At 35.0% G+C, this 26,635-nt stretch overlaps 1 protein-coding gene across 2 annotated transcripts in view; it reads right to left on the bottom strand.

Moving 5' to 3' along the window:
* LOC129721330 (glutamate receptor 1) overlaps nt 1-26,635 on the bottom strand; it is a 357,842-nt gene that overhangs the window by 161,343 nt on the left and 169,864 nt on the right. For both annotated transcript variants that reach the window (XM_055673775.1, XM_055673776.1), the window contains exon 2: nt 5,944-6,096. In XM_055673775.1, coding sequence (XP_055529750.1) covers nt 5,944-6,096 — 153 coding nt within the window. The remainder of the gene's footprint in view (nt 1-5,943; nt 6,097-26,635) is intronic.

Raw genomic sequence — 26,635 nt, 5'->3', positions numbered from 1 at the left:
ACCTTCGACACTACTGAGTGATTTTCATGAAAATGATTATTAAAAAATTCATGAATACATAAAAATTTCACACTAGTATTAGTTGCGAAAACTCTCATAACTCTTATCTTAAAGCATTTATAGTTCTGAAAAAAAAAAACGAATTCCATAATATTCAGCTAATGTGTGCTACAGAACGCTGATGATCGCACCACCGGTAGCATTGAATATTTTGCTTGGCCGCGCATAATAAAATTTGCTCTCCGCTGTGCCAGCAAAATATCCAGCAGCATACTATGGTGCCTGTTAATGCTGTATGCAAAATAAAGGTAATGTGCTCCGATATGCCTGGAAGTTGACTCGTATAAGCTTGACCTTGGAACTTTTCAACTTTTTTTCACCATTAAGCAGTAAAGCAACAATGTTAAACATTATATCAAACAATTGTCACACATTTTATCTATTCACCGAAACATAAATGACTAAGACGCATTAAGTCGTTCGCTTGCGATAATCGTTTAAATTCTGACGCAACATTTGCCAGTTTCATTTTCAATGCTACAAAATGTAATCTAATATAGAAAACAAAGACGTAGTCCTATGTCAAAAAATTTTGGTTGAATTGTTCCAGTCTTCAATTTCAAATCGTTGCGTCTAGTATGCTGCTTAATAAGAAGTGAAAATTATACCGAATTCGTTGAATCAATCATGCTCTGCTAATGTGGCGCCAGAACAAAAAAAAATTGCTCAAGCACCTTGCACAGGCCTAATCGAATGTTCGAATGTTGATAAAATTGAAAAAAAAAACTTCTTCAGCGATTCGGGGAAACTTTGAAGAAACATTTTCTAGATGATTATTATTTCAGACAAACGAAAAACAAATAATAAAACTGAAGATATGTTCTAACAATTCTTTTTTAAATGGCTGATTGAATTTTTACAGGATGGAATAGTTTTAAAACTTTTTTTCGAACGAATAATGGTACCAGTTCAAGGACAAGGAAGCTCGAGAAATACAGCAATTGATTGATACTGTATTGAGTAAAATGGTTGAATCCAAAGTTGCCATTTAATCCAAAATAGATTTAACATGTCCATTGACTAATTCCGTTTCTTTGGACTCACGACTTCGTTTTATTGTTTGGTAAAGTAGGCAGTGTATATAATTTCAGGTGAATGCAAAACATGAAACGAGAACTGAGGATATGAATTAGGCTTTGAAAAAAATATTACATTCAATTAAGAGACTCGAACGCGCAATCTTTGATGTCTCTGGCATGGTGTTTTATACAGTTAAACTACTGAGGTTCGTACCCAGAGCCAAGATCGTGTCGCCGTCTACTATTGGGTCCCGTTCTTAACTTTATCAATCAACTACATGCACTGCCTTTTGAGAGTTATATTAGTGACTGAGAGAGGGAGTCCCTCTCTCTTGGCCAAACAAATTTATCAACTCATCCTTAGAATGTTGTCGAAATTAGTATTCTTCTATTTTAAGTTTGTTTGTTTAATATGAAAGAAAAATACATGATACTAATGTGAACACATTAACTGAGAAACTAAGTTCTTGCTATTTGACAATAGATGGTGTTAGCAGTGAATGCAGGTCGATTTTGACAAATGGGAAATTCCATAAAAGATGTCCAAAATTTAATCTCCCAGCTGGTCTAGAGGTACGATGCTGGCCTAACAAGCCAGTCGTCGTATGTTTGAGTCCCGGTTCGGGAGAGACTTTGAGAGAATCCTCAAAAATTCACTTAAAAGCTCTAAATTTGATATTATAGTTGGGCATCTGCACTCGAAAACTCATTTAATTCAACCACCTACCTCAAAAAACCAAATCCGCGCATTGTTCTATACGGCTACTACGGGACTCCTTCAGCAGCCAACCCAAGTTTTTTTCATCACTAGCGGACCACTTTTTATTTTGATCACCGAAAAAAATCACTCACTACACTAAGAATACTTTAATGTTTGAAATGTTCACTTTGAAATTCCAAAAACAAGCTTGAATAAGCAAAAATATATGTGTAAATTTCTACAATTCCTAAATTTCAACTGTATGTATTTTCATCTGTTTTCACTGCGTTGAAGAAAGTTAAAAGCTGCCAAATCAGTTTCTGTTGATACGAAAAAATTATACTGAAAATGTTGAATTATTCCGACATAATTGACATAAATCGACAGCACTGCAGTGGTTACCTAGGTTACCAATTTTGCACGTAAACAACTACAGCGGATATCTAGGTAACCTACTACGACGGGCTGAGGCTACGTTCATTCATGATAATGTGATTCATTTATGATCAACAGTGTGATAAATATGGGTGCGTCGTGATCAGTGTGTCGAACAGTTGACATTTTTGCATGACACCGTATCGAAAAGTACTGTTGCCCCTCTTGCAAACTGCGACAGCAGCATTGAACTGTACGCTTCCATATTTGAGAGAATCGTGTGACTAGAAGCCAACACGGATGGTTAACGATTCTCTTTTGTGCCGATCTCCGGCCGCTTCGATATCTCGACTGTCGCATTATGTGAATGACAATAATTGGCAATCATGCCAAAATAAATAATTTCTATAAATGTACTGCCGAAATATATCATTAATCTTATACCAGAAGATTTGAATCCCAACTTCTAAACTTTTTCATTCGAAAATACTTAGTTTGCTGCAGCGAAAGTCTCATCCAAATTTAGCATATTTAAGCAAAAGCTGGACAATAAAGCATGAATCTTACAAATTCAATTAACGTCTTCGGACCCAAATAAAAATCGATGCTAATTAAATTCATTTTACTTCAATTTGTAATAAATGCAATAAATAGCACAGACAGCTACAGTCACCCGAGCCAGAGATTGTCTATACAATAACAACAATATAAAGAGAAGTGAGCGAGAGAATTGTTGTTCATATTGAATTCGTGACAAAAAGCAAGAGATAAAGCAGATCGTATGAAACTTCGGTAGCGGCTACTGTCGCGTAGTGTTTCATTCCACAGTGGTAACTACAAAAATCTTGCTGCTGTCGTGTGAATTCTGTAGCGTACCAGTACATTTCCCCACCCTGGTCGTGATATGAATAATTGAGCAGTGATTCAAGTTTTAAAATGGATATGGAAGCGTTGTGGAAAATGGTTTGTTTTACAAAATTCAAGATAAATCTAGCTAAGTTGATTAAATATACAATGCTGAACGATTTTATAAGAGCACGGAAGCGTATTTTGTTTATTTATTCAATGATTTCGTCAAAATTTGGTGTTCAATCCGTGCATTCTTCGAGAATATCGGTTTAGTAAGATGAATAATGGAGCAGTCCCCTACACGCTGCAAAGATTATGCTGTGTGTTTGGTGAGGCCAGGACGGTTTTATTTATTATGATTATTTTGAGCTGTTGAAACCGAACGATACTATCACCGGGGAACGATATCGACTTCAATTTATGCGATTACGCCGTGATCGCGCAAAAAATTATCAAAATACTAGCGAAAGTGATTTCACCGCATGAAAACGGTCGGCTTCGTACTGCCAGAGCTGCGTACTACCTCAACTGCCACATTCCTCAGATACCAGAGTTAGAACAATTTGGAAAAAAATTAGTTTAAAACTTTTAAACATATTTTTTTTGCCGAAAGTCCTCAAACTTTTATTCATAATTTTAAACATTTTTAAGAAAGATATTTTTTTTTCTCAAAACTCTGCGAGGAACAGATCTTATTGGCAAGTGTTTTAATAATAATCAAAAAGTGTTGAAATTTCCAAAATCACGAAAGCGTCACAACCTTGAAGAACGAACATAGAATTGGAAAAAAGGTGGCAAAATGTTGTTTGAAAATGAGAGTGAAAAAGTCACCAAAAAGTCATCAAGAGACATCAAAAAAATTTGAGAAAAATTGTGAAGAAAAGCAAAATAAAATCAACAAATCCTCTGACATAAATAACACTGGTCGACAAAATGAAAAAGAAGTGTACTCCAAATGTTCAAACCGCAAAAAATGAACGGTTCCCATGAATTTTGATGCTCCTAGCCATTACCAAAACGCATTAACTTACGTGAGAGTTCGCATGGTAATTGCTCGCCGGGTTCGTCGCTTCAACGCAATCTTCACAAGGAAACTCATTTAAGTCTTTGAAAAAATGTTAGTGACTAGGGACACCTAAATTCACAGGAATGGTGGAATTTGAGCTTTTGGAGTGCACTTGTGTAGTAAAATGTGTAATAGAGGAAAAAGTATGAAATAACTATAAAACTCAATAATTTTCCAAAAAAATCTTTCAAACAAGTTTACAAAATTTGTTTTAAATTATACTTTTACTGGGCTAACTTGGCAAGTATGTTGATTGTTGCAAATATAATTGATTATTGTATTAGAAACCGATGTAAAAGACAAGGTGTACTTTAGTGTTGAATCTTCGCGTTTACTATAACTATTATTCGTATCGTCTGGATATCCTTTATGCCTTGGATGTTTCTTATTGGCCTGTTCACATTTTTTATCTCAATACAATAGAGCAAATACTCCAGCTTTTGGTTGTAAATTCTATCTTCTTGAATTCTTTTTATCAATCTTTAAGAATATTCAAAGACCAAAATATCATCAAAAAATTCCAAACTTTGTCCAAAGTCCAAATCAATAAAACGAACTCAGTCTATAAAATATTTCTGATGAAAAATCATAAAAGTCGTCCCAAAGACTTTGAGAAATGACCAAAAATTCCTTAAAGGCAGACAGTATGTGGAGCTAGGGAGGCGAAAAATAAGCCGACTTAAAACATGATACAGACTTGGAAAAATATAGATGCGTCCCGTCTGAATTCGGTATATTTTTCCAAGTCTGTATTATATTTTCATTTCGCTAATTTTTTGCTTCCCCAGCTGCACACACCGTCTGCCTTTAGTTAGTTAAAAAAAAAACGACCGAAAATGTTCTGAAAAACTGTACAATTTCACAAAATAACACAAACTTGACGTTAATAAAAATTCTTGAAAAATCGGTCAGAAGATGTTGGAAGAAGTCATTGAAAGTTGTGAAAAATAGCAAAAAAATATGAGAAATCACCAAATAAGCTGCTAAAGCTCGTAAAGTTTTCGATCGAAGGTCCGAAGAAATCATCAAAAATAGATACCGCATAGTTATTAAGAGATCGTGAAAAATTATTATGAAATACTTTGGAAAAATATGTTTTAGTTTTGTCACGTTGAAAGTTACTTTGTTGTTATAATTGTGCATATAGAGAAGTGTCACAGTTGTAACAGTTTTGAAGTCAATGAAAGAGTCTTAAATTCGTCTAAAATCGCTATACGTTATCAAAAAAATTGTCCAATCGGTTCAATAACAATAACTTTCAATAACCCTGCCAAATGCCAATTGCCGAAAATTAAAAAAAAAAATACTTTTGAAATTGTTCAGAAGTTAGCTTAAATTCATTTAGCCGTGAAAATATTTGATTTTTTTTCAGGATTATTTAGTACCTTGATAAAAGTTGCGTTTCTATATTGAATTTCGAATAACAATGCTGAGTAGAGTAATTCCAATTAATTGATAATTTCTCTTAACAGTCAGCAAATTACTTGCTTTGATGTTTCTTATTTTACTGGATTCATTCGAAGGAATTCGACTGAACGAGTTTCGTTCGCCTTGGCAGTTTCGCAAACAAAAAGTGGTTTTCAAACATTTGTAAGCGGTCGCCGGAGTGTGCACCCGGAAGTGTCCATCACAAATTACACATTGATCGGGGACGGCGCAATTATCGGCGAACGAAGTGAACCGGACAATTAAACGCACCCTTCGGAAGTGGAAGTCCATCCTGGTGATACGGGATGGACGAAGTGTAATTGCGGCAGTGACGTTCCGAACCCGGATTCCTTTGTTGTTTGCAATCGCAAACGGACCAACGCGAACGCCCCGTCCCACCTGTTTAACGCGCCCGCCTCATTCTATGCGCCTGACAGGATACTTACTGAGCCGTGACAATTTGAACGCATCCGCCGTATTAATTACGTCAACGTAGGCCTGCAGCTCGAATCGGCGTGCCGTCACGTTTAAGTTGTGGTTTAGCATGGCAAATTTGAAGGCTGACTGGATCTCATCCGTGCCCTGCTCGAAGATGGCACCTGTAAACGAAACAGAAACGCTTGATTAGTATTGCGTTTACGATTGGTGACAAGGTTTACCACACAATTAAACAGTACAAGCAGTTTTATTGCATCATTACCAGCTATCGGGAAGTGTTGAAAGTTTGTAGTTAAATCGGTTCAAGCGTCCCTAGTTAAATTTACATAATTATCGGTAGAATATAAAACTTCCTTTTCATTTCCGACTACTAGGAAACAGAAAAAAAACTCTTGTTATTTCTTTCTCCTACATAGGAAATGACAATGTTCTTCTTACTTATAGTTTGTCCTACACAACAGCAGCTTTGGCTGCCGGTTGACCCAATTAGTAGTCGGCTTTGTCATACCATTATCCTGGGAAAGGTGGATGATAGGTACTTCCCGGCCAGTGTGCTCAATTCTAACACTACCATGTGAGCCGCCGTCGATGTTACCTACTTTTTACTATAGAGGAATTTCACGCGAACTCATCTCTATTGAGTTGGGTAAACCCTCTCAGACTTTGGGAAATAATGTGTGAGAAATTGTTTGAATTTTCATACATAAAAAAGTTTAGTTCAAGAAACTGAAATGTAGTTTCTCATGTAATTTTTTTAGATGAGGGATTTTTCCAGCTAAAAAAATTTTAAATTCCGTAAAACGTGATAACATTGATCATTTTTTTCACTTTTTCGTGAGTATTTATATATTTTACAACAGAATTTACAGGTGTCGTATTTTTAAAACCAGTACTGGCATCCTTAGGACTTGAGAAGTTAGTTTTCAAAGCCCTTCGAAAATCCTGAACAATAAAAACATTTATTTTTCGTTGTTGTTTCAATTTTCCTTATTTGGGGTAACTTTGATCAGTTTCAATTATGAATAGTTTTGAAACCTTTTTGAACTAAAAATGTTAGATAATGCTTTGATAACATGTTTAGAGACGCTTCCCGTTCTCCTTGAATGCTTTTACTACGAAGGATAGTCCTGTCCTTGCATTTAGCCGCGGTATGTACTGCGAGGCATTTTTATGCCATATGTAATTTAATCTTTCGATGATGAAAAACGTAAACGGTGGTCGCGAAAGTTGCTAGAAGTATTTTGTAAGTCAACAATCGTTGTAAAATTTTTGTGTTCAGAAAACGTATGTTGATCTTATATGCAAGGCCTTTTCAACAACGGAAGTATCAATAGGCCAGCTCTAACCTCTTACGTTCTATGCTCTGGCCAAGACAACATCCTGGCGTAGGGCAGGATGTTGTCTTGGCTAGAGTATAAAACTGGACTTTCTTAAAAAATATAAACTCATTAACATTGAATGTAATAAATTTGACAAAAAAAAATTTTCTGGTTGATTGAGAAAATTTAATAATGAATTAGGAAAACATGTCAATGAATACGAAATGTTCAATATTCGACTAGTATAAAGTGCTTTTTCTGGCACTTACTGAGAGTAAGAAATATAACGATCGAATTAATTTTAAAGTTTGGTCATCAAAACAATGAAAAATTTCAACCAATACAATATTGTTCAAACCTCGAAGACTAAGATGTTATACTCAATTTTAGCAAAAGTAATCACGGAGCAGTTTTACTTCAACTATTCATGAGAAGGGTTAAACTGATCAATGTTACCCCGCTGATCAATGATACCCCGTTTTACGGTTCCACAAAGTAGATTTTTTCGATTTTTTTAAGGTAACACCAGATCTCGAAGTCTTGCGTATATGTAAGACATTTGGCAACAAGGAAAAATCGATATCAACATTTTCATGAACTTTTTATGAGCTTTGAGGCCCTACTTCCCCGATTCCGATTGAGCTGAAATTTCACATGGGAATTTTTTCAAGTAGACGAAACTTCTAAACCCTATCGATAGACGATATCGATGGTGATTTTTTTCTCATACATCTCGTTGGCACCCTATTGTGTACTAACAGTTGGCTGCGAAGTCTGCGTCGAATAAATAGAACAGCACGAGCCACTTCTGCTTTACTTCAGAACAAGAAGAAGAAGAAATGGCTGTTATGATGAAGCTCATAATAACCAAAAAAGTTATATTAACTTAAGATTACTTCGAGTCTTTTAACGTTAATTTTTTTAATAAAAACGTTATTGCATACCAGGGTTGTTACGGATGTGATTTTTCCGACATCTGTAGATGCGGATGCGGATGCGGATATGTGATTACGGATGCAGATGTTGATGCGAATGTGGGGCAGATGCAGATGTTCATGCGGATGTTCCGCATTTGCGGATGCGGATGCGGATATCCGTTACATCCCTATTGCATACGGTATGGTTTTCCCTGAAAACTCAACTTTACTGAGCGCTGAAAATTTCATTTTTTTTCAACGATTTCTTCTGTAAAAACTGTTTGTTTAAAGACTGACAATGTGAACAAGGAACATTAGAAAAAAGACGACTGTAACGTTTAATTTTTCGTTAGAGAAATACAGCATTTCAGTCTTAGCGGTTGATCATAACGCTACAATATTTTATGTCCGACGTTTCGGCCTTTGGACTTGGTCTTTCTCAGGTGATCTTCTAATTGATCGAAAACATTTTTTAAAATACATTAAAAATTTCTGATTTTTTTTAGCTTCCAGTGACCAAAACGTCAGACGAGAGAGTGGGTAACTACTCTCATCTATTCATAGGGTATCTCAGTCGCAGAGTTCATTTTCACTCATAATCATCGCGTGCGAGGGGTAAGCAATTGTTTTCTCTCTTAGTTTAAGAGGGAGCAGTTTTTGTTAATTTCTTCATTACTAAATAAAATGTTGGCCAAAGAACAAATCATTTAGGTTCACATTGAAGCCATATTCTAACCGATTTTGAAATTGATGTTATAGGAAGATTCAGAACTCACCATGGGTGCGTATTCTGCAGAATGTTCGATTTTATACTGTTTTTGATGCACCCCAGGCTCCAGAGTGTTGAGAACTAAAACGCAATTCTCAGTTGTTCGCCGAGCAATTTATTTCACTTATTTTACGTGTTTGCAAGAGGTTCACTGAGTTTCTGCCCTGTCAAATTAAGAGTGTTTATTCACCAAAAAAACAATAACTCAGCGCTCTCTCTACAGCAGAAGGTATAACTAATAACTAATAACTAATAACCAATAACTAACAACTAATAACTAATAACTAATAACTAATAACTAATAACTAATAACTAATAACTAATAAATAATAACTAATAACTAATAACTAATAACTAATAACTAATAACTACTAACTAATAACTAATAACTAATAACTAATAACTAATAACTAATAACTAATAACTAATAACTAATAACTAATAACTAATAACTAATAACTAATAACTAATAACTAATAACTAATAACTAATAACTAATAACTAATAACTAATAACTAATAACTAATAACTTATAACTAATAACTAATAACTAATAACAAATAACTAATAACTAATAACTAATAACTAATAACTAATAACTTATAACTAATAACTAATAACTAATAACTAATAACTAATAACTAATAACTAATAACTAATAACTAATAACTAATAACTAATAACTAATAACTAATAACTAATAACTAAAAACTAATAACTAATAACTAGTAACTAATAACTAATAACTTATAACTAATAACTAATACTAAATAACTAATAACTAATAACTTATAACTAATAACTAATAACTAATAACTAATAACTAATAACTAATAACTAATAATTAATAACTAATAACTAATAACTAATAACTAATAACTAATAACTAATAACTAATAACTAATAACTTATAACTAATAACTAATAACTAATAACTAATAACTCATAACTAACAGCTAATAACTAATAACTAATAACTAATAACTAATAACTAATAACTAATAACTAATAACTAATAACTTATAACTAATAACTAATAACTAATAACTAATAACTAATAACTAATAACTAATAACTAATAACTAATAACTAATAACTAATAACTAATAACTAATAACTAATAACTAATAACTAATAACTAATAACTAATAACTAATAACTAACAACTAATAACTTATAACTAATAACTAATAACTAATAACTAATAACTAATAACTTAAACTAATAACTAATAACTAATAACTAATAACTAATAACTAATAACTAATAACTAATAACTAATAACTAATAACTAATAACTAATAACTAATAACTAATAACTAATAACTAATAACTAATAACTAATAACTAATAACTAATAACTAATAACTAATAACTAATAACTAATAACTAATAACTAATAACTAATAACTAATAACTAATAACTAATAACTAATAACTAATAACTAATAACTAATAACTAATAACTAATAACTAATAACTTATAACTGATAACTAATAACTAATAACTAATAACTTAAACTAATAACTAATAACTAATAACTAATAACTAATAACTAATAACTAATAACTAATAACTAATAACTAATAACTAATAACTAATAACTAATAACTAATAACTAATAACTAATAACTAATAACTTATAACTAATAACTAATAACTAATAACTAATAACTAATAACTCATAACTAACAGCTAATAACTAATAACTAATAACTAATAACTAATAACTAATAACTAATAACTAATAACTAATAACTAATAACTAATAACTAATATTTAATATCTAATAACTAATAACTAATAACTAATAACTAATAACTAATAACTAATAACTAATAACTAATAACTAATAACTAATAACTAATAACTAATAACTAATAACTAATAACTAATAACTAATAACTAATAACTAATAACTAATAACTAATAACTAATAACTAATAACTAATAACTAATAACTAATAACTAATAACTAATAACTAATAACTGATAACTAATAACTAATAACTAATAACTAATTACTAATAATTAATAACTAATAACTAATAACTAATAACTAATAACTAATAACTAATAACTAATAACTAATAAATAATAACTAATAGCTAATAACTAATAACTAATAACTAATAACTAATAACTAATAACTAATAACTAATAACTAATAACTAATAACTAATAACTAATAACTAATAACTAATAACTAATAACTAATAACTAATAACTAATAACTAATAACTAATAACTAATAACTAATGACCAATGGCTAATGACTAATAACTAATAATTAATAACTAATAACTGATACAAAAGTAATTTTTTTGCGAATTTGAATTTCTGGTTTTTTGAAAAGGTTTTAGTTTTCCTCAAACTAATTTAAGCTGCAATTCATTGTTTGTTTTTGAAAAACCAATTCCGGTATCTTCCACTTGCTGAAAAAATTTGATTTATTCCAGTTGATGAGAAAAAATGACTTTTACTTGGACTATTCGTTTCAAGTCGTTTGATAGTTGCTTTTTTGAATGCCCTCATTTCTGAGAATGTCTCGAATTGTTTCATTTTTCGAAATTTCGGATCATAGTATAACGTATTTAGAACATGTGAGTAGACTATGTTATCAGTAAGTCTATAAGCCTACATTTCCTTCAATCCAAAAGTGGCCACTGATTCTTATTTAAAAAGAAGGTTTATAGCTAATTAGAATTTACTTAATTGAAAAATGTACCACGAAATGCTGGAAATAATGAAACTTTCAAGCAATTCCGGACCTAAATAAAAATTTATTGCAGCAGAAAATTTGGTTGTGAAATCATAAGTTGGTAATATTTCATCAAAAAATGTGTGCTGAATTCCAATATATTTCTTTAATTTTGAGAAACTTGAGATTTCCCGAATTTTTGCACAGCCTTACCAAAACCTGCCTTTTTTTCAATGACTGGGGATACTTTTATCTTGGTAAATTTGCGTTGTATTTGATGTGGATCGAAGGCTTGAAAAGTGGTTTTGGTTTTTTTTTATTGCAATTTGATATGTCCAACATTCCTCTGTTTGTCACGGAAATGGTTGCGTCAAAAGGTCATTTTCCTGTTTCATAGAAAAAAGATTATTAATTTTTCGAAAATAGGTTTTTGAAAAAAAAAAAAACATCATACCTATTTTTCTGAATTACAAAAGTTTTTCATATTTTAACGACTCACGTTTCAAAGAGCATAAACTTATTGTGTGGAAAAATTTTGTGATCGTTTTTAACAAGGTATCTAGAATGTTTTCCGCAAGACACAAAGCTGCACTGAAATCGAATTGAATACTGTCACCGGCTGGGTGAATTAACGTGAAAACCCCCATAGTAACGAGAGTGCACCATGGTAACTTTCACCGTCTCCAGTGCTTGTGCTGACTGCTTGTCTCATATCCCGATCGGTGCCAGATGTCCAATAGGTACTTTTTTCTTCCCTTTCCACCCCACCCGTGGTGTTGCTCTCGTTTGTCGGTGGCTAATAAACTCGAACGAAGCAGCGTGTAGCTAATACCCGAACAACAGAGACGCACATTGTCACACTAAAACCTAGTACCATCATTGGACGAGGAACATTTCGAAAAAGCGTGAAAAATACTGCCTTCAGCACTTCCCGGATAGGCCATATAGCCAAGTGTTGTGGCGGATGCTGCCATGGTTCATCTGCATATGCAAATAGCTATTTGGCACCAGAACCGTTTCGGTACAGTGCGATAAGCTGAGTGACATTGAGAAAGATGCTGTTGCTGCTGCTGCTCCTTCCCGTTTGCGGCGTTATCCTGTTGGGCTGAGTGGGTGCAGTGCCATCGTCTTCAGTGCTCCGAGAGCTAATCCCGATGGTAATCAAAAATACGGCACGCTTAGCACACTCCTCTCTCTCTCTCTCTGTTGCCAGCCTTCCGGTTGGTCTGATTTCAAGTTTGCTTTCTTCTATTCTCTGCGAGATTTATTCCGGCATGGATGGAAATTGAACTGCCATTCAGTGCTATGTTTAGGCCTTTTTTTCTTCTTTCTGCCATCTATAGGCGGCGTACAACATCGAATGTCTAAGTGCTGTTCCAAGTTCTGGTCGAAGTGAGTGGGGAATTCGATGCAAACAGAAATTTTCGGTTATGTAAATTTTCGGAGTGTTTGCTCAGCGAACGAGATTGAAATGGAGTGGGCCGAGATATTGGGGGAAAGGGGTCTGGCGGGAGTTGTTTTGTAGACAGACAGCAAGTGATCCCCGAGGGACCGGGTGGTCCTTATTTTGGGGTCCACCTCTGGGGGATACTGTTCATTTGATTTCTCAATTTGATTTGCCTAAATTTCCGTTGAGCGTGGCATTGATATTTGGAACTAGTTCGACACGGCTGGCTTATTGGTTCGGTTTCGATGAGCTTTTTTGCACAACTACCGGAAAATCGTACAGTTCATTACAACCCTAAGAATTCTTTTAACAATGGAATTTTCGTTATACAGTATTCGCGTGATTTTTTTAATCAACATTGTATTTCTTCCATATGAAAGCTAAGGAAAAGTTTAAACGTTTCTCAAGTCCGCAGTAAAACCATTTTCTAACTTAATCTTTTAAACAAATTGTAACTCAAATGGCACGCATAATAGAATCGATTCTTTATTCTACCTTCATTGATTTGTGAGTTGCAACAGAAAACAATTTTTTGAAAGATTTCTTCATGTACTCTGAACGGCATACTTTTGCGTAAAATTTCTCAACATTCTCTGGTGCAAAATCCTACAGACATGAGCACTACTGGGGCCCTTGGTAGATGGTAGCAACAAACACCCACTACTATTCCTTTAGTGCAGCTCAAAATGCGATAAGTTATTTTTTGATCTCCACTTCCAATGATGTGATCCCGGTGTGCCGGTAGTTTCCACCAACTGCGCCAGTAAGTAAACGAGTATACACACCCAGACACACTCTTCACTGGAAGTAGGTAAACTACAGATAGTTTTCTTTCTTCATTTTTGCAACAGAGAATTCCAAAGCTCCGCCCGGTCAGCTTGGCGATTTAATTTCAAGTGGAATTTTCTTTCAACATATTTTTGCACAATCGAACTCGAAAAGAAAGTTTCCTAAAATACTTCTGCCGCTTGCGACGAGCGAACAAAGAACTTCGGTATTTATTCCCCAAACAGTCTGCGGATTTTGTGTGCAAGTAGTTTCATCGATGGAGCATAATCTTCTTTTTGCCGTAGTGCAGCAACAGTTGCCGGATCAATTTACTTCCTACCCGGTCCTCGGTCCTCACATCCATCCATCCGGGTCGCGGTAGACCAGTTCTCCAAGAGCAGGAAAAAGTTCACATTTTCCACTGATTCAGATTCAGGTTGTGTTTCTTCTTGGCTTGTGCTAGTGCTTGTGCAGTTTGCCCATCGGAAGACGACAGTCCAAAGCTCTTAAAATATTTTATCTCCAGCAAAGAAGCCCCTCGACACAGATTGTGTCTATGTCGGTGTGTGTGGGCGTATTTGTGTATTTCTGTGTGGGCAAGTTGGAACGATTCTACAGTTTAGTTGTTTTTCACCGGTGAAAAGCTGGGAACAGTTAGACGATGAATTAGTTTGGCTTTCAGGAGGGGGAATAATTCTCATCTGGAAATGCTTTGAGTTGCCCGCTGCCGGCTACGAATGGCAATAATTTAAGTGTTTGTAAGAGGATTAGGGATTACATCACACCAAAAGCCTCAAAGTCGATTATGGAAGAAATGTGTCCCCCATTCCCGGCTGCGACAAATGCAGATTAGTTGTGGCTGGATGCAGTTTAAGCAGACTTTTCCATTAGTAATATTGCTCAAATTCAACCCATTGCCTAATAAATAAATTGAATAATTGAATTCTAAAAATCTAAACGTTTGCGTTAACCTATTCACGACAGTTGTGGTAGAAGATTGGCTCCGGTACCTTCCGCCTGTGGTTCTTCTGTGAAAATTTAATTGTTTTAATATACTTTCTGATACTCTGGAATTTTTGGGTCTGGTGGCGGCGGGAATGTTTCCGAGTGGGTGATGAATTGATTTTCTCCAACCCGTCTGCAGACAAAAGTTTTGCAATGTGGCTGAAGTTTCCGGTAGGTTGACAGAATTGTAAATTATACAGCATATTTCATTTTTAGGAAGTGGAACATTTATTATTCACAGTTTTTGAAAGGGTCGCTCTAACTAAAGAACGTGCCACTGGTGACCAACTCCGTGTCATTTATTAAGATAAGTTTAAACTCTATTTTCTGTTATTGGTACAGATGACTTCAAGACTCGTTCATGTTGGCTCATTTTAGGAAAGTTTTTTGGGGAAGATAATTCAAGTTACTATAAGATTGATGCGACTTTGTGTGACTCAATTCAAGCGATCCAGATTGTTTTTGAATCATTTTGGACATGAAAAATGTTTCTCGAGATGAGTGGCGCGTTACTTTTATATATTTTCTTTGAGAATTTTTCATCAAACACGAACCTATACTTGCCTGGTATATCGTCACGCCCAGTTGCAATTAGAAATTCTTGATCGGAAAGTTTGTTGCAATTTATTTTTACGTAGGATTTGTCATCTATCAAAATACATTCTTTGAATTTCGTTAAAACTTGTTAGTACGATTCATGGCCACCGAATTCTGTTTTGAGCGTCGATTCGGATATTTGTTGGATCTGTAAAACCTATAGCATCCTCGGGCGAAGATATTTCGCGTGGTTTGACAGTTAACATTGTACCTTTTAATCAGAACTGACGACTTAACGCACCTCAACCTCTTCCTTCTTAGTTGTTGGTTCCTGGTCCCAGTTAACGCACTATAATTATGGTATTCAAGGCATTTTTAATCAAATTTGGACCCAGCCATTTTAAGTTTTTCAGGTGTCAGGTGCAAAAATTTTTCACGTCATTTGAGCCATCTATATTTATCTCTAGTTAGACTTTATGATTAATTGGACATCAGCTCAACGTCATCCAACATTCGCACCGTGTAGCTACTTTTTCACATATATTTACTAGATACGGCACAAAGTAAAGTTACTTTCGTACCATAACTTCATAGCGCCAACTGCTAAAATATGCGCATACAAAATTTTTTTATCAACGTACACTGTGTCCAAAGCAGAAAACGTGATCAAAATTTTCATGACCCAAAAAATTATTTTAGGAGTTGTGCTGGGACACCGACCAAATTTGTCCCATTCATTATTCTACATTTAATAGAAGTTGCAATTTTGTGATCATTCCATCTCAAAGTGAGGAACCAATTTTATTCTTCTATGTTTTGCAAACAAAAATAAACTTTGTCCATCAAATCAACCTTTCCTAAGGCACCTCCCTAAAATAGAGAATAATCAATGGAACAAATTTACTGAAGACACAACAACTCTAAAAAAAATTCCTGGGTCGGAATTATTTTCATCACGTTTGTGCAGTTTTGGAAACAGTGTGCAATGGCCGTAAACAAATGTATGGGGTTGTGGTGTTGAAGTGACTTCTGATTTCCTGCTATGAGAGCATCTCTAGGTAACTTTTCAGTGCAAAGGCAACAAACATAGTTTGTTATGAATTCTGCACACAACTGTTCGTGTATGCAGACAGACGCCAATTAATAAAATAAAAAATCGCGCTGCGAAAGGCTGGGATTACAAGTCAATGACTGTATGCTTATAATCATTTGATCTACGTTTTTGATGTCTGCGTTAGGGAAATAAACTAATCATTTGGAAAACTTAAAACAGTGTTTGACCTTGATATTTTTCTCAAATTTCTACGACCCAACAAGAAAATTGTGATAATAATCATCAATTATAATAGAACCCCCGGTATTTGAATTATCCAATAACAAATTATTTATTACATGAGGCAGTCAACGCTACTTCTGAAACTTTGCACAGTACACACTTTAAATTTATTGCCGGGTCTCCGTAATTTATTGCTGAGAACGGCACCACTGAGTGCTCGGTTAAAAAAATCATAACAGCTGTTACATTTTTTCGTAAATCTCGGTTCCTCAAACTGAAACTTCGGCACAAAATATCCGAAATCTGAGATATCAGTCAGGTTGGACAGCTGTCACTTTTTTATAAACCAAGCACTCAGTGGTGCCGGTATCGGCAAAAAGTGGTCCTTTATGAAATCAGTTGTTTCTGTTGAGTCACGACTGCTGTTTCAAAAGGACTAAGCCAAAAATGTTACTGATGAATGAAATATTTTATCTCAGAAAAACAGTTTTATTGATTAAAATAGCATCCTCGGTAAAGTTAGGTAATTAAAATACGGTTCCAGAAAAATATATACAATGTAAAAAAAATTTTTTTTGTCAAACATTACAAATTGTCACAATATGATTCGGGACTGGCAACAAGGCAAACTAGGTGTTGTGCGCGTTCTGCCTCAACATAAAATTATAGTGATTAAGGCTGTTTCTCGCGGAATAATAATGAATCAATTGGTGAAACCACAAAGTTCCGGATCCCCTGATATATAGTAACGTGGAGAAGAGCATCAACGGACCGCTCTGGACAGAATAAGTATCGTTATATTTTAAATGTGTTTGTTTTTTTTTTTTGAGGTTCACTTGAACCAGCCACAAAACTCATCGACCAGGAAGTGAAATTTGATATGCTCGCAGCGCCACCGCCGTTTGGTGGCGGGTAAACGAATTAGCTGCCATGGAAAAGTTGGGCAGATTCGAATCTGTACACTAACAGCGAGGACTTTCTTTAAGGAGAAGTTGGTAAGATCGTTCTAAACTGTATTGAAAACATCAATTAATATTAAATACGAGCCACTAATGTAAATTAGTCTGGAAGTGTGAATACAATGCACACTGGGCCAGAAATGGAATCTAGCGGAACGAAATTAATAGCGCTCTCAGGGTTTGACCAATCGGTTTCCGATCTTCTACCAAGTTTCTTGGTATAGTTAGGGTTTCATTTTGCATGTTGGAATTAGTTCGGAATTTAGCCGCAAAGGTGGCATGGCGATGTTAACTTCTTTCTCTTACGCGCTAGAGCTTTGCGGTATTCCAAAAGTTGTAGATCTGATCTAGCATGTAAGAATAAAAAGTTGGTGTCGATGCGCCATCTCTGCGGCCAAATCGCGAACTAAACTGAGCGTCAATTTGAAGTTCTTATCACACTGAGAAACTTTGCTGAAGACTGCATATAGGTTGGATGAAGTATCAAAGTACTGGGCCGTGTATTCCATGCAATAAATACATAGAAATTGTATTTTTATATGAAACCTATGGTTATATTCAAACTGATATATCACAAAAACACCAAAAAACACTTCTTTCAAAATTTCAGAAAATGAAGATTTTTTGATGGACAATTTATAGAAAAAATCATGGCTTGCTAATACTAGCTACCCGCTGAGACATCTACTTCATAAAATTATGTATTTTTTTCGAATTTTGTGTAATATTTTCAGTTAAGTACTTCAAAAACTTCTGTACTCGGAAGAAACCGACGTAATTATTCGATTTCTATCGAGAAAAAAATTTTAAGAAATTATTCAGAGTGAACTCATAAAACTATCACAAAAAAAACGTGAAACTCAGACAAAATCGTTAAAAACTCGTAGATCTCTGAAACTTGAAGAGGTAGAAATTTTGTATAGTGTGTAAAAATTCATGGAATTCAGAGATCTACAACTTTGTCGAATACCGCAAAGCTCTAGCGTGTAAGGGAAAGAAGTTAGCATCGCAACGCCACCTTTGCGGCTAAATTCCGAACTAATTCAAACATGCAAAATGAAACCTTAACTATACCAAGAAACTTGGTAGAAGATTGGAAACTGATTGGTCAAACCCTAAGAGCGCTATTAATTTCGTTCCGCTAGATTCCATTTCTGGCCCAGTGTGCAATGTTATGTCCAATAGATATAACAACGTATCCATGCGGGGCTTAGTGTTTATGGAGGCGATCTCGGAATGTACGTGTATTGCCAGGCATTCTTGAAATGGGTCGTTGGATGAACACATGAGCTGTCACCTTTTATCTCCAGGGCTAAAAATATTTGCATCTTTATATTATGTAATATATTAAAAAAAAGTATAAATCAGTTTCAAATAGAAATAGATGCAGATAAGTTTTTTTTTTCATAAAAGCACTGCCGGCCAGTGGGAGATGAATTGTAAACACACTCACAATGAATTAAATCCGCGCGCAAGGTCAACACGCCTTTGTGTGTTCCATCATAGATGCCAACTGCATCGTACAATTTGCTGTACGAGTGTGGTGAAACAATGCTCTGCTGATTTGGCATGGCCCGTGGCTGGTTAAGGAGGAAACCGGTCACACATGATAAGTAGTTTTTTGTATTGTTTTTCTTGTGACGACATTTGGGTTCTGCGTACTTGGCTCGTGCGTCCAGAATAGATGACGAAGATTCCCTGATATATTGCGAGGATGGGAATCAGCTCGTTTCTAGCCTGATCCTTCCGGATACAAGTTGCCGAGAGTCGCTCCCAGGTTGTACCCAGAAGAATCCCCAGGGGCCTGGGTTGTATTTTTCCGGCCCGAAACAAAGGCATTAAATGCAATGCCAATTTCACGGGATCTGGCTAAATGGTTTGAAACCGTGATAGAGATCACCTAAGTTCGTCCGGAAAATCTGCGTGTTTCAGTGTTAAACCTTAAAAAAGCAAACGAGATTGCTGCTTTTGATTTTTTTTACGCAGTAATACCGCGTGTACATTGCAGCTTGAGTGTGATGAAGATCGACGGCGTCGTTACCGAGTAGATTTTGACCATCGATGACCTGCTTAGGTCTGGAACCGGCTGTTTTAAGGATTCCAGCTTTAAGCCGGTAAAAAACACTGGATTGCAATCAATTACATTCTGTATCGCTGGGCAAAGGTGTAAAAACTTCACCCAATCAGACTCGTTTCGGGTGACTTCCACCGGGTCTGCACTGCCGTCTGCCACTCGTAGATAAGGCCGATTATTCCGAGTGAAAAAAATTTCGATACTCCGGATAATCGAGTTCGGCTTGTGTTAGACACTCGGCGCAATTTTGATTTATGTCCAGCACAATATCCGTAAAGTTATGTGATAATTTCCGAGTGTCTTAAAACGATAAAAAGTATTCCATCGTTTAAACATTTTGCTGATCGCTGAAGAGTGCTCAGCACAATTGTAAATAATAATTTTGTATTATAATTGAAAAGAGAATAAAATTGTTTCTTTTTCAATAAATTCTAACTCTTTTAGTTTTTATTCTACCGTGTTCAAACAAGCATTTATGTTTAGTTAACATTGCGAAGTTTTCGTAAAAGAAATTCAAAAGGTGGACGTTTGTAAATATTTAATTAATAATTATTGTTTTAACTTTTTCTGGAGAGAATTTTTCTTCTTGCGGTGTATATTTTTTTCTGGAACGACATAATTACATAAATTAAACATGTTTTTTTTTGAAAATTTTAACTCTTTTGTTTCTTGTTTTACCGTCACCAAATTTTGACAGATTATAGTGAATATTGTTGTCCTGATGTTTAAAAATTAGTTTTTTTAAACTTCTTTTTGAGATATTTAATATTATGTAACAATTTGTTAAGTTTGGCAAATATTTTTTTCATGTGTATATATTTTTTATAGAACCGCAACTATATCACCTACAGCTTTGCCGACAATATTTCATCGAACAAACCGTTCTCCTATATAGGATATTTTACTCATCAGTTACATTTTTAAATAGGTCCTTTCGAAACAGCATCGTGAGTCAAAATGAACAACTGATACCATTTTGATATGAGAAAAAATAAAAGCTGATATCATTAAATGAAGTAATTAATAAAAACGAACATCTGTGGAAAATTTTAGCGGAAATTTTCTATGAAATGCTTCACACTCTGTTCAGTTTTATTAAAGCTATAGGCATTTAATATTTTTCATCCATAAAACTTTTAATTTAAAATATGTTGTGTTCGAAGAATATTGGCGCTAAAATCGGATTTTTTACATGAGTGTCTAACCTACTGTTATTGTTTTTTTTTTTTTGCATTTCGCAAATGTTTCATCATAAAAACCTAAATTTAAATAGCTCTGAAGAATATTGTTCACCTCAATTTTTTGGTAACATTGTCTTTTTGACATACTAAATTATCGGAGTGAATTGAACAACATGGTTTTTATTTAGATTGTGAGATCACGCCTCACTATATTGGTACATCGCTTGAAGATGCTTTCGTATCACTAGGAAGGAAAAGATGCAGCGCCGCAGAACGTTGCATTAGGCGCAGCTGATTTCAAACCAGCCGTTGGTTTTTGGCGGTATAGACAGTAATAAGTAGCGTAGTCGCGAGTAAAGTAAAATAACAACTTTCGGAACATCTTAACAACAAATCTTGGCATTTTGTAATCATTTTGTTTCTCTCTGTTATCTAAATATAGCATATCGGGTTATAGGATTTGGTTTGTCTGATAACCGGTCTGATAAACAAATGAGTTGTTTCTAATAGAAAACAAAATTGACGCTTCTATTGAATTGATCGAAATGTGGTTAATTAGCTCTGACTTGTAAATACTCTGTGTACATATTCATTGTTTCAGCGATCAGATAACTGCAGACAATCCGCAATCTATAGTCAATGCTTATATAAACCCATTAACTAATTAAAACTATTTCTTGTAGTTTTACACGCCAACGGATAGGAGTACTCTTTCACTGAGGACAAGTACTTGATTAATGTTTCATTCGTACGCGTTTATTTTTTTTTTTTTCAATTTGGGGGGCGTATAACAGCGTCTGATCTTAAATTGACGGCTGAATAATGAAATGCGGATTCTCGCCAATTACATCTATGACAGGGACCCCGTTGCAAAACAAAAAATCGTGGCCCAAGTAAGGCAGTAGGCTGAAAGTAGTCTCCTGCGCAAAATCCAAAAGTAATTTCAGATCGGAAAGCCTACTCTCAGATTGACCGAAATCGATCCGACGGAGTTTCTGGATCGGTGAACCAGTTGGAGTGGAGGCACAGCAATACGGTGCGAGACTAGTTGGAAACAACCACAGGTTCACCATGGGCTGAATTTTCAGTTTATATCTAAACTTGACAAGAATTTATTCATAAACTTCAAGGTGGCGTACGATTCAGTTAAGCATCCTTGATGGTTTCACATGGATCAAATCCGTTCGTGATGTTGGACGGTTTGAAGCAAGGTAGTAGGCTCTCGAACTCGTTATTAATATTGCCTTGAAAGGTATAGTACGGAGAGTAGGTGTGAATTGATAGCGGTACCATTATCTCGAAGTTTCATATGCTCCTTGGTTCTCCGGATGTTAATGAAATTATCCGTAATAATCACAGGACAGTGGGAGGGACATTGGTACCTTTTAAGAGGGAAACTGCGAGATTTGGACTCATCATCAACTCTATCAAAACGAAGTACCTATTGTAGCAATTTTAATCTTATTTTGAAAGAGCTTTATGCAACAACGCTTTGTGTGCTTTGTTTTCCTCCGCTATAAGCCTCCTACACAGCTCTCGGTAGGGCTAGTGTTAAGTTTGTGTATTATAATTTTACCATGCAAAACATAAACAACTTCAATGAAACTGAACACTTGAGCAGATCCGAAGTTCGCAAACAAGCTTTGCTCTAGCTGGGATTTAGCCATTTCGGAAGGACGCAAAATAACCCGAGCTTAAAACTTTGCCCTCACGCCGTCGTGCGTGCGTGTATCGTCGCCTTATCATGCATCACGCACACCGAAGGTAAATATGTACTTGAGCAAGAGCCTAATGTAAAATTTGGCACAAATTTGGTGGATGCCAGTGTACCGTGCTTCCGTAATCGCCTAGATTGCGTTAAACTTGGGCAGAGTTTTACCACTTTGTTTGCGTGAAGAAATTAAACCTTTAAAGAGTCAAGTGTATGGCGGAAGCCGGTCGTGCTCGTAAACTCAAACGGATGATTCATTTCCCGGAGTGGAAGGTAATTGGGTAAGCTTTGTTTCGTATGTTCGTCAATAAATGAGGCCAAAGTTTTACGAGAGTTCATAAAACTTATTTACAAATCATTAATCTTGTACACGTTTGTTGGTAAACGGGGGAGGGCTAAAAGTAACTAGTGTTCATGAATTTTGTTTGCTCGCCATTATTAACTCGTACATATCCGGAGCAGTTGGTGCCTCTTGATTCGTAGAGGAATTTGAATTTGTTTGATGAGTATTAAATCTAGATACTCGAAACGAGAAGAAGTTTAATTTATAATCTATTGTCATCAGTCATTTATCACCTTTGATTTATAAACTAACACGTTTGATATATCTTTAAAAAAGGATCCTAGTGAAAATTTAGGATTTGTTGTTGATTCGATCGAAATCTTAAAATAAATTAATAAAATAATCGTGCGTTAAAGGCTCCGTTAAGCATCGGTTATAGTTGGATTAGGAAGTGGTTCTATTAATAAGTGAACTTCATCCCTGATAATTAACTATCCAGTGCTGGATATAGAAACACACAAGCCACAAATCACAAACATACACTCGTTCTTCACTTATCAACACTTAACATATCGTGCGTAGGTGTATGTTGGTGCGTTTCACTTTTCTACTGCCAGAGGAATGAACGAATGCTGTATCTTCCTGTGTAACGCCTACACTATTCATGCCAATTTTTCCCCGAATATGTTCTGGCAGGAGCATCACCCAACCGTGGCATTAATTAAATTCAATTAATCTAAATTAGCACAATGCTTCGTCGTGTACGTATTTACACGTGCTTCCCAAACGTGGCCACAGGGCGTCCCTTTGACAAACAGAGCCATCGAGAGAAACGACTGCTACTGCTGCTGCTGCAGAAGATGGTTCATGTCATTAACACTGAGTGACCCCCGGGGTGGGAAAAGAAGGCAGGTTCAACGCATTTCTCTATGCTTCTTGGGACTACAACCGTGTCATGATGGATTGTGTCGTTTGTTTACCCGCTTATCGCTCGTACCGGGCCAAAGCTGTTCGAATGATCCGCAGCAAAACATCTTTGGGAATCACAACAAATCGAAAACTTTTACCTGCCTTACTACGCGGATTATGGATCGTTAGCACATCTGCTGGCGTGATTATTCGGCGAACAGAAAGTTAAAGTTCATGGACGAGTAATTGTCTGCGTCTGTTGATATTGCTTGCATATTGAACCATTTTATCCGTGGATCTGAACGAGAAAATACTTAGAAAAGCCAACTTTATTCTCAAGGGCACTGTTGATAGATTAATTATTTGATTTATTGAACGGTTTGCGTAGAAAAGGATAATAACATTTTTCGATTATTTTCATTTTGGTAAAAGGTTCGATTTACAAAAATGCGACTCAAAAGACTCTCCTAACAAAAACACATAATAGCTTTTCGTTTCTATGTCTCTAAATTTGAATTTCTCGAATAATTTCAGCATAAAATAGTATCTCAAAATTTCAGCATAAAATGGTATCTAAAGTAGCAAATTTTGAAAAATGCTAACCCGAGAGAACCAAACTTTGCAGTAAAACAACCGTCTTTAATGAAAGACTACTACATTTGAGGGTATGGTTATAGCATCGGTTTTTTGGAATGCTCGTGGGATTGTTGTTTGAAGATAAAAGCGACCAATTGGGGTATTATGAAAGCTCACTGGAACGTTAATTTAGAAATTGGGCTGAAAAGCAAGTTTTGATTAAGGACAATACAGCAAATCACACGTATAAAAATTATATAATAATGGTACGAATCACTACCAGATTTTGCTTCAAATGAATGCCACAGTGCTGAACGACAGACGCTAATAGATTTTCCAACTATAAAGGGATAGATTTAGCAGCTGACGGGTATTTTGAGTAGCTCGATTCTTTGTTGAGTGAATATTGCAGCTTGATTTATAGCAGACATTTCTGTTGAACAAAAAAAGGCCAAATATTAGACACCAGTTGGTTTGGCAGGGCCACTTTTTTCCAACTATTTATTGTTTGGCTAAAACTTTACAGAGAAGTTTAGATATTTTTTTCAATTACAACCAGACCTTCACTTTTATTAACTTTCAACTTCGTTTTCAAGCCGACTTCATGGTTTCGCTCTCGCACTTCAAAGCCTATTCCAGTTTTAAAAGATGGTGAACGTTTTCCTGTATCCAATGAACAAAAGGCTCGAAAACTTGCTCAGCAGTTTGAGAGTGTTCATAATTCAAATTTGAAATTTGTGAGTCCGATTGAAAATGAAGTCACACGTCAATTTGATTTAATTTCTTCCCAGATTTTTTTGCCTGCAGAAATAATTGAAACTAACTTGAATGAGATTAAATCAATTATTAAAAATTTCAAAAATATGAAAGCACCTGGTGACGATGGAATCATTAACTTATTAATCAAACATCTCCCTGAGAGCACAATGGATTTTCTAGTAAAAATTTTCAATTGCTGCTTCAAAATTGCATATTTTCCTAAATTATGGAAAAATGCAAGAAATACTCCAATTTAAAGCCGGATAAAAATCCAGCTGAGGTTTCAAGTTATCGAGCAATCAGTTTGCTTTCTTCAATAGGTGAACTGTTTGAAAGAATTATTCTTAACAGAATGATGTCACACATCAACGAAAATTCAATTTTGGCAGATGAACAGTTTGGATTTCGCCATGGGCATTCCACTACTCATCAATTGCTCAGAGTTACTAATATTCATCAATTGCTCAGAGTTACTAATTTGATACGAGCTAACAAATCTGAAGGTTATTCCACTGGAGCTGCTCTTTTAGACATAGAAAAGGCATTCGACAGTATTTGGCATAAAGGTTGGATTGCGAAATTGCAAACTTTTAATTTTTTTTGTCTATCAGAATTAAAAATCTGATAGATTTCCTGTCAGAGCAGGTGTGCCTCAAGGTACTATCTTGGATCCAGTCCTGTACAACATATTCACTTCAGATCTTCCTGATTTGCCTCCAGGATGCACAAAGTCATTGTTCTGCGATGACACAAGCATTTCCGTAAAAGGAAAAAGCCTTCGTGTCATATGCAGTCGATTGCAGAAAAGTTTAGATATTTTTCTTCCTACTTGCAAAAGTGGAAAATCTCTCCCAATACTTCTAAAACTCAAATGATAATTTTTCCGCATAAGACTAGAGCTTCTTTCCTCAAGCCAAACAATAATCACGTTGTCAAGATGAATGGGGTTATTTTAAGTTGGTCTGACAAGGTTAAGTACTTGGGACTAATTCACGATAAAAAACTTATTTTCAAAGAGCACATTGAGAGTATACAAGCCAAATGCATCAAATATACGAGATGTTTATATCCTCTCATTAACAGGAATTCTAAACCTTGTTTAAAGAACAAACTTTTGATACACAAACAAATTTTTAGACCAGCAATCCTTTATGCTGTACCGATCTGGTCAAGTTGCTGTTCAGCAAGGAAGAAAAAACGCTTCAAAGGATTCAGAATAAAATTCTGAAAATCATTTTGAAGCGTCCTCCTTGGTTTGGTACACTAGAATTACATTTACTTACTGGTATGGAACCATTAGAAACTATGTCAAATAAAATTATTAACAATTTTCGATAAAAATCGTTGCAATCCTTAATTGCTACGATAAGCTCTCTTTATAGCCAATAAGTTAGCAATTTAGTTAGTTGTAAGTTCACATCCCCTTTTTTGACGAAGAACTGGCATCACTGCTGAGTGCGCTTGAGTGGCTTCTGTATCATCTGTGATATTTGTTTATTTTCGAGCTG

The sequence above is a fragment of the Wyeomyia smithii genome, chromosome 2 (assembly GCF_029784165.1).
Source record: "Wyeomyia smithii strain HCP4-BCI-WySm-NY-G18 chromosome 2, ASM2978416v1, whole genome shotgun sequence".
Taxonomy (NCBI): domain Eukaryota; kingdom Metazoa; phylum Arthropoda; class Insecta; order Diptera; family Culicidae; genus Wyeomyia; species Wyeomyia smithii.
Note: the sequence above shows the minus strand (reverse complement) of the source record. Positions and strands in the feature narration are given on the sequence as shown.